At 34.9% G+C, this 14234-nt stretch overlaps 1 protein-coding gene across 1 annotated transcript in view; it reads right to left on the minus strand.

Moving 5' to 3' along the window:
• Positions 1-14234, minus strand: part of USP34 (ubiquitin specific peptidase 34) — a 182963-nt gene that overhangs the window by 65965 nt on the left and 102764 nt on the right. Inside the window, exons 32-38 of the mRNA XM_081797278.1 lie at positions 13716-13798; positions 9557-9597; positions 9303-9427; positions 7987-8139; positions 6994-7098; positions 5523-5578; positions 5305-5425 (exon numbers count right to left, since the gene is read on the minus strand). Coding sequence (XP_081653404.1) covers positions 5305-5425; positions 5523-5578; positions 6994-7098; positions 7987-8139; positions 9303-9427; positions 9557-9597; positions 13716-13798 — 684 coding nt within the window. The remainder of the gene's footprint in view (positions 1-5304; positions 5426-5522; positions 5579-6993; positions 7099-7986; positions 8140-9302; positions 9428-9556; positions 9598-13715; positions 13799-14234) is intronic.

The raw sequence follows: 14234 nt of genomic DNA on the forward strand, positions 1-14234 counted from the left end.
TTCCTTCTATTTTTGAGACTGAAAAAATGTAAACAGAAAGATTGACAAAATTATTGCTATAGACTGCCAACTACTTTTAATGCTAGAAGATGGACTTTCGACATTTGATGAAGATACAAATTTCCTTCTATAAAATGTTACTAAAAAGAGCTTTTACTTAAAGTTTGCTGTGTATATGAAAAAAAGTATATTTATGTTGCTTTGATTGCCCATATCCAAATAAATGTAATGTAATGATAATTAAATACAGAAGAAATTTTGGACAACACCGTGAGGTCACAGTATTTTTTACATTATGTTTTTTAAATTTTTTTTTAGTTTTAACAAATTCCTGGAAATTATATTCTTTAAAAATACAGAGTTGATGGGGATTAAGGAGTGTACTTGTGATGAGCAATAAATGAAACATGGAATTGCTGAATCACTATACTGTACACTTGAAAGTAATATAACACTGTATATTAACTAGAACTAAAATAAAAACTTAAAACAAAATTTAAAAAATAGAGTTGAAAAATCTAGAAATGTTTTAAAGTCTAAGAATCTGTGTGAGGACACCTACGTTTCCCAAAATTCTTTAAAGACTATGTGAGCAATATTTTAGTATATGTGCTGCCGAAGCAAGCACAAGACCATGTGAGCAATAAAAGTTTGAAGACTACTGTACTCTGCTGGCTCTTAATCTGTCACCAGGTATTTTGCTAATGCACATTCCTGACGTTATTTGACTGGATCAAACACTTTAAGGACTCCCTTTTTTTAAGATTTTATTTATTTATTTGAGAGAGAGAGCACAAGAGGGAGGAGCGGGAGAGGGAGAAGCAGACTCCCTGCTGAGCAGGAAGCCCGATGCAGGACTCGATCCCGGGACTCCAGGATCATGACCTGAGCCGAAGGCAGTCGCTTAACCAACTGAGCCACCCAGGCGCCCAGGACTCCCTTTTTTAAATTACAAAAGTAATGCTTTTGTTTTACTGCATGTACATATAAAAATAATTTCCTGTGAACTCAAGAGATGACCATATCTAGCTTCCCAAAGTTACCTCCTATACTTTTTCAAACTCAAGTCAAGCTGAACTAATCCCTGAACTTCCTACACATATCCAGTGGTTCCTATCACTTTATTTTTACTCATATTCTTTTCTAGGACTTAAAGGTTTCCTTTACTTTTCTACTTAAAAAAAAAAAAAAAATGTATCCTGGGGACGCCTGGGTGGCTCAGTCGGTTAAGCATCTGCCTTAGGCTCAGGTCATGATCCCAGGGTCCTGGGATCAAGTCCCACATCGGGCTCCTTGCTCAGCAGGGAGTCTGCTTCTCCCTCTGCTTGTTCTCTCCCTCTCTGACAAATAAGATCTTAAAAAAAAAAAAAAGAAAAACCAAAACCCCTTTATCCTGTATTATAAAAGCTGTATCCTCTTCAAAGCCTTTCCTAATCATGTCAGCACTATGTGATCCTCACATCCCTGATGGTATCCCTTTAATGGTCTTTTTTTTTTTTTTTAACACTAATGGTAAATATCCTGAGCAGCCATTATTTGTGAAGGTACATACAAATTTTGAATAAGACAGGTTTCTCAATAATTACCTGCTGAAAAAAATGAACCATTAAATTGTTCTTAAAAAATACATAGTCAGTTCTTAAGAATCAGGATTGAGTCTTAATCATCAGTCTGTTCAGTATGTATTTGTTGTTAGATACCATGCAACGTAGTAGAGATAAGAATGAGGTTTATGTTTTTAAAAGGGAATTAGAAAAATGGAGGAAGAGGGCATGAAGAGGAAGGAAAGCAGTAGTACTAGTGGTGATGGTGGTGAAAGAGACCTTATTTAGCCTGCACACCCTAAAATATTTACTGTAAGGCTCTTTACAGAAAATGTTAACTGATTCCCGAACTAAATTCTCAATGAAATTTTTAAGAATTCTTAAATAATAAAGTCATTAAAGTAGAAAAGTTATTTTAAATATAAATAAAACTTTTCTTAGTATTACACCAAACCAACTGCCTTAAACACCTCCACTTGCATATCTAATTGACATTTCCTATTTAACATGTCCAAAATAGGCTTGATTCTGACAACCTCACTTCTCCCCAAAAATGATCTATATCGAGATTTCCCCTTCTTAGTAGATGGAATTATCATTCATTTAGTTTCTCAGGCTCAAAACTGAGGAGTCTTTCTCTCCCACCTCACAATCCTATCCAAATTTAAGTCTGTGAGCTCTACCTTCTTCAATAAATATCCCAAATCCAAACACTTTTCACCATCACCCCTCTCCAGAACCACTGATTCCTAGCTAGATTCCCAACACATTCGCCCTCCCACTTCTCTACCTAGAGTCTAGATCAGAGAAAAGATAACACAAAATAATGGTTTTCCAACACATGCAAAGAAGCTCAACCTTACTCATAATTACAAAAAGTAAAATAAAACTAGGACAATGTTTTTCACTATTGGACTGGCAGAAATGAAATATATGGTATTATACTGGGTTGGTGAGAATATGACGAAATGGCACTCATCGACATACAGTGTAGGAGCAATAAATTGGCTCAGCATCCAGAGAAAGCAACATGGTTATAACGACCAAAGTCAAAAAGGTACAACCCTGTGAACCAGCATTTTTACTTCCAGAGTTTTTTCCTACAGATTTCCTAAGTGACAGATGTATAAACATCTTCACTACAATATCACTGTAAGAGTATAAGACAATTTTCATCATTAAGAGCTGGATATATACACGTCTGCCTTTGGCTCAGGTCATGATCCCAGGGTCCTGGGATCGAGCCCCATGTTAGGCTTCCTGTTCAGTGGGGAGGCTGCTTCTCCCTTACCCTCTGCTCCGTCCCCTGCTCATGCTCTCTTGCTTGCTCACTCTCTCAAATAAATAAATCTTTAAAAAAAAAAAAAAAGGAAACAAAACAACTAGCATGTCCCCCAAATATTCCTCTTGTTAAAAAAAGGGGGGGGGGGCGCCTGGGTGGCTCAGCTGGTTAAGTGTCTGCCTTCAGTTCAGGTCACGATCCCAGGGTCTTGGGATCAAGCCCTGCATCGGCCTCCTTGCTCAGTGGGGAGCCTGCTTCTCTTCTCCCACTGCCTGCCTCTCCCCCTGCTTATGCTCTCTATCAAATGAATGAATAAATTCTTAAAAAATAAATAAAACATTAAAATACACACACACACACACACAGACTACTATGCAGTTGTTAAAAAGAATGAATTAACCTGATATAGCATATACAGATATGGAGACTCTCTAAGGTGGTGAAAAAAGGAAACTAAAGAGCCATATGTTTAGGATTTTAACATCTGTAGCCAGTATTGCATAGTGGTTAGAAGGTCAGCTAAGTGAAGAGTATGAGTAACCTCAGTGAGGCAAGTTGCTTAACCTGTCTATGGCTTAATTTCATCATTTGTCAAAACAGGGTCTAATAATAACATCTACCTTTGTAAGGGCTCAAAACTTTGCCTAAGATTATTATTTGTATAATAAACAAAACACAGAAGAAAAAAACAACTACTCTTTAAGAAACAAGGATAAGCAGGGGCGCCTGGGTAGCTCAGTCGTTAAGCTTCTGCCCCTGGCTCAGGTCATGACCCCAGGGTCCTGGGATCCAGCCCCACATTGGGCTTCCTGCTCAGTGGGAAGCCTGCTTCTCCCTCTCCTACTCCCCCTGCTTGTGTTCCCTCTCTCGCTCTCTCTGCAAATAAATAAAAAAATCTTTAAAAAAATAAAAAATAAAAAACATGGATAAGCAAAAAAAGAATTCTGGAAAAGAGGACAGAAAAAGAATATTAAATTCTTTTTAATATTTTCAAAATTCAGACTTTTACAAATGAGAAGAAAAATGACAAAAGATACACAGATTATAAACAGAAAATTCACAAGTTAACACAAATAGACAATACGTACATAAAAAGACACTCATCTTCAACAAAAACCAAAGACATAAAACTAAAGCAAAAGTGAGACTGGCAAAGACTTCACATGTAAGGAATGTCTCAGATATCCCTATCACATGTGGGGATATCTGAGAAACTGAATATTAGAAACATTCTAATACAGTGCAGCTGGGAGAATAAAAGGACAGAGCCTTTTGTAAGCTAATATGATTAAAATCAATCAAATTTACTTTTAAGAATAGGAGTATATAATGGGACAGGGGTACAAAGATGATGTTCCCTGCAGTTGCTTTTTTTTTTTTTTCTTACAACCAGTAACAACATAAATGTCAATAAAAATAGTTTCCCTCCTTATATATTTATTTTTTGAAATATATTTTTAATGTATTCATTTTTTTAAATAAAAAAAGCAGATCACAAAATGGTATTTATGTAATATAAATGATATACTTGAGTATTTAATGATATACTTGAGTATACTTGAGTTTCTATGGAAACTCCTGGAAGGTCATCCATCACCTAAGCATCATGGGAAATCAAACTATATGGGGATCTTCTCTTTGCACTATCTAAAAATTTCTTTTTTTACAATGATTTTCACATTACAATATGTTATCAAAGAAATCAATATATTATATTTTAGAATAAAAGTTACATACTGGCTTATGTAACATAGTACTTCAACCAGCAAAACTAAATCAAATTATTCCCAGTGAGTATAGGAAAAATTTAAAAAGGACCTAGAAAAATAGCACAAAAAGGGGCTTTGTCAAATAGGGGAAGTAGTACAGATTTAAGACAGTTAAGACTGTCACCTTAAGTTTATCTCCAGAATCCCCAACTCTATGCCCTTGAGGATTATCTTCCATCCTTCTGGTTATTCCTGTGTTTCCTACCACAATTAGTGACCTCAAGAAAACAACCCTCCAAACCAAAACTAACTCCCTCAATGCAGGCAATGACAAAAGTGCTAATGGCAGAGTAAATAACTTAATCTGAAGAGTAATTAGGCATTTATGGGTATAGAGTGCTTAGGTGTTATCAAATATTCACAGATTTCATGTCAAATGGGCTTCTAAAACATGAAAACAGACAGGTACTCTATGACTACTTATTAATTCTGTGTAAATTATTAATTCAAAATTGTCAACCCTACAGAAATTGTAGTAGAGGTTGCCTTTCTATGTACTAGTCACAGGAATTAAAATTTTTTCTGCATATAAGCTTAGCATTAATATTTCTAGGGTTCATTTTATTCAGTGTTCTCTTTTCCTACCAACAAGTTCTAGCAAGCTTTATGTTTGCATGTTTAAGAAAATTTAATGTACCCACATACAATGCAACAACAAAAAAAATTTCAATCATATTTCATACAGACATTTAGATGTCTTAATACCTACCTGTCCTTCTCTGGAAAATTTAAAGGGTGGTTTGTGTTTAATAACACTTGTTGCAAGCCTTAGAAGTCCTGTAAGCCCATCATCTTCTATATTACCATCTTGATGATCAAGGATTTCCCTGCTACAAAAAAGAACACAAGCAAAACAAGATAGTTCACATACTTATGTCCTTTATGTTTCCTGAACGATAAAATTGTCAATTCCACATCAAATTTTACCTTCGAATACAGTCAGCCAAATGTCGTGCCAAAGCATCTAAGTCAAGGAGTGTGGTCTTAATACAAAGAGAAAATACAAAATTCAAAGTGTTTAGTAGGCAGAGGTTACTAAAACAAAAAATATCCTTCCCCTGTAAGTAATAAGAATTTGGTTCTACCAAATTCATTAACATACTAATTAAATTATAAATAATACAGCTACTCTTTGATAGTTATAAACCAATCATTGATAGTCCTTTAAAAAAGAATCCATGGGGTATGCCTGGGTGGCTCAGTCAGTTAAGCGTCTGCCTTTGGTTAAGGTCATGATCCTGGTGTCCTGGGATTGAGCTCCACATTGGGCTCCCTGCTCAGCGGGGAGCCTGCTTCTCCCTCTCCCACTCTCCCTGCTTGTGTTCCCTCTCTCGCTGTGTCTCTCTCTGTCAAAAAATAAATAAAAGCTTAAAAAAAAAAAACAAACCTTAGTGGGCAAATTGACTGGTAATGCGAACTATATCTCAATAAAATTGTTAGAGAAAATAAAACAACAAACCTTTGTATCTCCTCCATACATTACTATGACTATCATAACTTATTACTGACATTCCATGGATTTTTTACTTAATTTGAGAGAGAGTTAGAGAGAGAGGGAGCACGCGCAAAGAGGGAGAGGGAGAAGCAGGCTCCCGGCCGAGCAGGGAGCCCGATGTGGGGCTCGATCCCAGGACCCTGGGATCATGACCTGAGCCGAAGGCAGACGCTTAACGACTGAGCCACCCAGGTGCCCCACTAAGGTTTGTTTTTAACACCACCTTTAAACTAGGCTTTAAAAAATAAATTTAAGGGGGAGGGGCTGTCTGGTGGCTCAGTGGCTAAGTGTACAACCCTTGGTTTCAGCTCAGGTCATGATCTCAGAGTTATGAGATTCAGCCCAGCATCTGCTCCGTGCTGCGCATGAAGCCTGCTTAAGATTCTCTCTCTACCTCTCCCTCTGCCCCTCTCCCCACCTGCGTCCACCTCACTGGTCCATGTGCTCTTGCTCTCAAAAAGAAAATTAGTCTAAGAAAATTAGTAGATCAGTAAGTTAATAGTTTCTTAACCTTAAAATAAATTCTATTTGAATTGCAATTTTATTTTACATATCCAAAACTCCAAACCCATATGCTATTACAAAACACTGTGTATTTACATTTAAAGTCTAAATTTCACATTCCAAGTGACATTTTAGATCTACAAATCTTACTCAGAAGAAATAGGAAATTACTTATAGGTACCAGATGAAGACATTTCAACAAAGGTCAAAGTAAAAAGAAGAAAGGAATTTAGAGCAAAACAAAAAGGTCCAACTACAATAAAATAATTATGGCATTTTCAACCCTTAGAGAATGATAAAAAATGCCCTCAAAAATAAGGGCTTATATAAAGTCATAAACATACATGAGCATGATCCATCCAACATCATACAAGTTAATGTATAATTTTCTGAACATACCTGACTAGCATCCTTTATATGTATGTTGTCCACTAATTTGCACAACAACCAAAAATACTCTTTACATCCAGGTTTTAACATTGGTTCTTCTTCATAATCATCTATCTATTAAAAAATAAAATTTTTAACTTTGTGAAAACATTTTAAAAAGGGGAATAACCTAAAATTACAATACATTTAAGAAACTACAGACCTTATGAAAAAATTAAATCCCTATACAAACAGTATTCAAAATTTAACAAAAAATGGGAAGAACACTTCTAGCTTCTATAAAATTAGAATAACTAGGCCCATAAGTGAATAGTATAAAGTATTACCCTCAAATTTCTTATAACCTACTCGGAAAAGTCATTACATGAGTAACATATAATGTTAAATAACGTGACAGAAACGAAGAATTCAATGAAAATGTGTGTCAACAAAAGAAACCTACAGAACATAAGTATATATAAATCTACCCAAATGCAATGGTCTATTATAGTTTTGAAATCTAAAACATAAAAAACACATTACATATCTTACATACTTGATGACAAACACAGAGGAGGAAAAAGTAAATCCTACAATGCATCATATTTCTGGGATTAGTAGAATTTACTTAATGAGCTCTGAATTTATTATGTAGTAGAAGGCTTTTTTACAGGGTAGTATATACACTGGAGCAGGAAAGGAAATTCAAAATTCAGAGTATCATAAAGATTAAAAAAAAATCTGTGTGACTGAATGAGAAGAAAGCTACACTTATGATGGTTTTATCATTCAATTTTAGTTAGAACAAATGCTATTTCCAAAACTCCATTCCTAGGTGTAACATGGACACAATATGTCCACAATGCTGTCACTTTACGAACTGTATTAACTATTCTCTTGGTAAAAACTACATACAGTAAACAAGTACTCAAAATTACTGCAAGTATGTAATACAGTGATAAAAACTTGGGGCAAAGAAAATTGCAGAAATAGAAACCACTCCTAAACACAGTAAAATCTTACCCTGACAGGTTTGAGTGCTTGAGCATCAGGAAGAAATTTCAACAATGTTGAAGCAGCCAATAGCAGAAAAGAACGATTGATTGAGTCTCCTCCATCCAGCCCTGACAGAGATAACTTATAAAGACCATTGCAAGACTCATGACGGACCGCAGTCTAAATGAAAAAGCAAGTTCCAAAGATAGTGTGAGTTAAGTATTAAAAAGTTAATCTTTAAAATCAATGTCAGCAGAAATAACATGTTACACAGTTTCTTTAGTAATATTTTTTTAAATGCAATGTTCTGATCATATACCCATGCACAAAAATCTGATCAAATAAAGTACCTCCAAAGTATACAGTACTATGTAGAATCATGTTAGAAATTCCCAAATATGGACATGAGGAAAACCAGATAAACATAACAATAACAACAAATACAAAAGGAACAAAGGAGAGGATATTCATAATAATTTATTTACAAAACTAAATAAGAGGATAAAATATTTTCAGAACAAGAAGCAATTTAGAAAGTACTTATACCAAAACATTTTAGTTTCTACAGGACTTGCCCAAATGTCGCAATCATTACCTGTGACACAGCCAGAACAAGAATACATATGCATTCAACTCAGAGCTTAAATGTACTAAGATAATGCTGCCTAAAAAAGATGTAACTATTTTAACTATTGTGGCTAAGTGTTTTAGCAAGAGTATGACTGACTTTAGTGTTGACATTGGAATAAAAATATATTTGACTTATCTCTTGTGTCTAAGGATACACTCTAATAGAAAAAGGAAAAGAAGCTTCCTCTAAAATATAAATTACCAAAATAAACACTCTAGTCCTTCCCAGAAAAAAATTTTCAAAACTCCAAAGCAAAATAAGTATGGTTTTATTTCAGAAAAAGAAAAATATGAATGCTCCAGACTATTTAATATTCACAATTTTTTGCATTTTTATTTAAATTCAATTAACATATAGTATTAGTTTCAGAGGTAGAGTTCAGTAATTCATCAGTTGCATATAACACCCAGTGCTCATTACATCACATGCCCTCCTTAATGCCCATCACTCAGTTACCCATCCCTCCACTCCCCTCCCCTCCAGCAACCCTCAGTTTGTTTCCTATGGTTAAGAGCCTCTTAACATTCACATTTAAGTGTACGAAGTTCAAAACACTGTAGATCTGAAAATGTTTAATAAGTACATTCCAGATAATGGGACATATTTATGGAATCATGTCCATTTGTTTCCATTAGCTCTTTTTTTATTATCAATGCAAATAATGTAAAAAAATATGAAGAATAATAGTACTGATTTGCAATCTTTATCTTACCTCAGGAATAAGGAGAGTCAATTTCTTTAACCAATCTTGTAAATGGTCACTATCAGCAAGGCTAGATTTCACTAAAGAACAGCAATGTGCCCAACTCACCAAGAGCCACATTGAATAATGTGAAACTAAAGAGAAATTAGAAAAAAGTATGACTATAAGACTTGTGCTGTAAAGAAAACACAATGTTCATTATTAAATACTATCTAATTATGCAAATCTCTATTAAAAATTAACTTTGTGGAACCCTTACTTACCTTCATGCCTAGACCTGTGATCGGACTGAGCTTTCAAAACTCTGTAAAGTAAAAAAAAAAAAAATCCACCACCACTAATTAATTTTAGCAATAAAATATTAATGACTCAATTTATTACCACTTATCCTTTAAAGTTTACACAATGTACCCTCCACAAACAGAGAATAAATTTTAAGAAAAATATGTTTCCTATGGTCTTTATCTTTTAAAGAAACACTGGTAAAATATTACAAACCAATCCATTTGACTGCTCAGATTTAACAATATCTGAGTGAATACAGTATTGATTGAAATAAGTGAACCAAGAAGTGCTCATGATGGGTGAGCTGATGGCTCAGTCAGTTAAGCATCCAACTTGGTTTCAGCTCAGGTCCTGATCTTAGGGTCATGCGACTGAGCCCCCCACATCGGGCTCTGTGCTCAGTGTGGAGTCTGCTTGTCCCTCTGCCTCTCCTCCCTCTGTTTGCTCATGCTCACACTCTCTCTCTCCCACTTTCTCTCACATCAATAAATAAAATCTTATTAAAAAAAGATTTAATTACTAGAGATGTGTATTACAAACAGAAAGGTTGTAATGGTTTAGATTCTAAACTTCAGACTTCTAATTTTAAAAATAAAATCATACACTGACACACAATGCCCTTCCTTTAGTACTGTTAATGCCAATTTCTATCAGAAATGGTTAAAAGCAAATTACTAAAAAGTAGAGAAAACTAATTTAATTCTGTATTATTTTACATCCGTTTTTCTCCACACATTTAGTTACTTCAGTGGAAAATGTATTACTTCAATTTAAAGAAAAATATTAAAAACTTTCATTTTAACAAAACCAATAAATGGGGATTATCTGTCTTACAAATAAATTGTTTAAAAAAAGAAAAGCACTGATCTCTAGCATCCTCACTTTGTTACAATTAACAAAACACCTTTCAAAATCTCAAAAAGCAAGATTCATCCACATTATTGATTTAAAGTAAAAAGTACTGGGGCACCTGGGTGGTGCAATCAGTTAAGCATCCCACTCTTGGTTTCAGCTCAGGTCGTGATCTCAGGGTAGTGAGATTGAGCCTTGCATCCGGGCTCTGTCCTCAGCACGTAGTCTGCTTAAGATTCTCTTTCCCTCTCCTTCCCCACTCCCTACGCTCATTTGCGCGCTTTCTCTCTCTCTCTCTAATAAATCTTTAAAAAAATAAAAGTAAAAATTTAGTACTAAGAAGTTAAAACTTGTAAAATCACATACGTGTCCATATTTCATGTTTAGTTATTATCATATTGGTATAACCAACTTTACCAACAACCTACCCATCTACCTTTTAAATATGTAGCATTAGAAGATTTTTGATGGGGCACCTGGGGGCTCAGTTGGTTAAGCATCTGCCTTCGACTCGGGTCATGATCCTAGAGTCCCAGGATCAAGCCCTGCCTCAGGCTCCCTGATCAGCTGGGAGTCTGCTTCTCCCTCTGCCCCTCCCCTCAGCTCTTGCTCGTGCACACACGCTCTCTCAAATAATCTTTATAAAAAAAAAAAAGATTTTTTGATAACATAGGCAAAAAATATGCTCTAGCTGCCTTAACTGATATAAACCTGGCACCATATGAATCAAGGTGGGGCCTAAGGAAAAGATAACGGTGCATGAACAGGCACAGAGATAAAAACAGGAATGGGGGGCAGGAGGAGGGGGCTCACATTACAAAGATGGTAAAAAGTTTTTGAAGAATGGAACTGGTAGAATGAAAAACAAGAATTGCCACAGAGTGAACCAACTTGAACAGCAGTAGCTGGTATCAAACCTGCACATTTTTTTTCCTTGTGTGAGGTTAACAAAGTCAAGTGAACATATCTTGATTCACAAGAAATAAAAGCAAACTAAAACAGTTACTGAATGGCCTTGTTAACTCAAATATATCATGGCATGTGGGATAGTAGAGTGTGGGTTAGTGAGGACACAGAGGAAAAGTTAAGAATTATTTAACTGGAGAGTTAATTGGTGGTTGGGGTATAAAATGTATTTTATCATACAAATCAAAGGCATGTTTACAGTACTTTCTTCGTTTCCACACGCTGTCCATTCATAAGTTTTACAAACAATGAGATAAGGTGCCTGGCACTAAAAATACCATGGTGAGAAAAATGAGATATTGTTCATATAGAACTTAAGAGTCTAGTGGGGTAAAGCAGATATTGATCAAATAATTAATGTGAATTCAACTGAGACAGAGACAAAAGAAAGGTAAATTATAAAATAATCTTAAAATAATCATGCTAGGGCGCCTGGATGGCTCAGTTGGTTAAGCGACTGCCTTCGGCTCAGGTCATGATCCTGGAGTCCCGGGATCGAGTCCCGCATTGGGCTCCCTGCTCGGCAGGGAGTCTGCTTCTCCCTCTGACCCTCCTCCCTCTCATGCTCTCTGTCTCTCATTCTCTCGGACTCAAATAAATAAATAAAATCTTAAAAAAAAAATAAAATAAAATAAAATAATCATGCTATTTATATGCAACCACTGCCTATGAAGGTGACTTTTAAAAGCATCTAAAAACAACTATTAGCTATTAGCCACAAATAAGGTCAAGCACTTTCAAACGTGTTTACACTAGCTTTATAAATCACTTAAGTATAATGGCAAATTTCAGCCCAACAGAACACCTACACACACAATTAATTTTACACACTTTAACATAACTTATGTGATTATTTAAGGCATACAATCAGGTTCCTATGTATCAGTCAGCAATTATCACACTTGAATTTCAGTATCAAAATTTCATACATTATTTTTTTAATCTCTACTGTAGCCCAAATAAATGGGATTATTACATGCTCAAACTATATTCACATACACGTATTTCCAGCTCTGTCCACCAAGGGCCTAGAAGCAAGGAAACCTCAGTAGCAATGAGCCCACCAAGAGCCCATATTTTTGGAAGTTTCCCACCACATGAACTAGGGCTTCTTAAAGAAATGGCTGATTCCAGGACTAAGGCAGGGAAACTACATGCCTTGAAGATCTTAGCGTGACAGGAAAAATAAAAAAGGACTCCTCTCTTCCCTTCCACCACAAATAATAAGGATTTGTCAAAAGGACACATGAACAAGCTTGAGGAGGCCAACTCAGGTATAATTTGAGTAAAGTGAATAGTAATTAATAGTCATGAACTACAACAAATTGAGTGGAAAAAAAAAATCCACATGAATTCAAACCGATACTAACTAAAAGGGAGGAAGAGAAAGCTCTTCCTCATAATAGAATGTCAACCAATAAACATAAAAGGAATGGTTAAGAGCCAGAAAATCACTACTTTACAAATACAACCTAATGTTTAATGCAGACAAGAATCATCACTGAATGCTAAAAATCAATGAACGAAAGTTTTATGAGGAGCAGCTTCCGACGGGTCACTTTTAATTAGGAAAAATCAGCAACATTATTGGAGAGAAACCTGCAGGAAACCACATAAACTAATAAAAATTAGTATCACTAATAATGGGACCAATTGACATCAGCAGGATGTATTGGGAAAGACACATTACTCATGGAGTACTCCTGCTAAAAATACATCATCTGTATTTAATCATGAAGAACAATTAAAATTGCTAGAATCAGAAAACCTAAACTGAAAGATGCTTTATAGAAGAACTGGCCTGAAGTACTCAGAAATGTCAATATCATGAGAGAAAGGCTAACGAAGTATCCCTGATAAAAGGAAGTGGAAGAAATAACAACTACATGCAGTACACGATCCTGGATCAGGGAAAAAAAAGTATTATAAAGAATATTAATGGGAGAATTTGAGTGTGGACTATACATTAAATAACACTATCAGAGCGATGTTAAACTTTCTATATTTTACCCAAATTATTAAGAAAATGTCCTGGTATCGAAGTATTATTGGTAAATGGTCATGATATCTGAAACTTACTCTCACAAAATTCAGGAAGATGTAAATAAGTATGTGCATACAAACACACAGAAAATGCACACTCATGATTATGCAGTAAACTGGCAAAATGTTGATAATACACAAATGAAGATGAACAGTATGAGAGTTAAAGATACCCTAACAATTTTTCTCCTAACCTTTAAATTTTTTCAAAGTGACGTTTTCAAGTACTATATTCTTGGTACAAATACATACAAAAATTGCATAAAAACTTCATACCTAGGAGCCAGATTATCATATGTATAAGCAACAGACATAAGTCGCTGAATCAAACTGGTTCCTTGGACAAGAACAAGAAATACCTTTAAAACAAAAACATTAAAAAAAAATATTTAAATATACTCAAACACAAAAAAGCACTTTTAACCCAAGATTCCAAATTACTTTTTTATCTATAACAAGATAAGGAATATCATATACTGTAAAAATATCAATATTAGAAAACCAGAATTTTATAACCAAACTTAAGAATAGCAACTTAAAAAAATAAAAGAAAATTTACAAATATAGAAGCAAAACTATTCTTCATATCTGATCCATAAATTCTTTATGGGTGAAAAAATATATTACACATGTAAATGGTTCATTGGGGTGATCAAGAATTAAACATTTTTTGCTTCTGACCTAAGGGGAAAAAAGCCAACCAGTGGCAGATATCTCAACCATCCTGAAATAGAGAAAAAAATGAATACAGGGCACAGATTCTAGATTAAAAATCCTGAGGTTTGCAACATTTCA

The sequence above is a fragment of the Leptonychotes weddellii genome, chromosome 10 (genome assembly GCF_054177405.1).
Source record: "Leptonychotes weddellii isolate Sample4059 chromosome 10, ASM5417740v2, whole genome shotgun sequence".
NCBI lineage: Eukaryota > Metazoa > Chordata > Mammalia > Carnivora > Phocidae > Leptonychotes > Leptonychotes weddellii.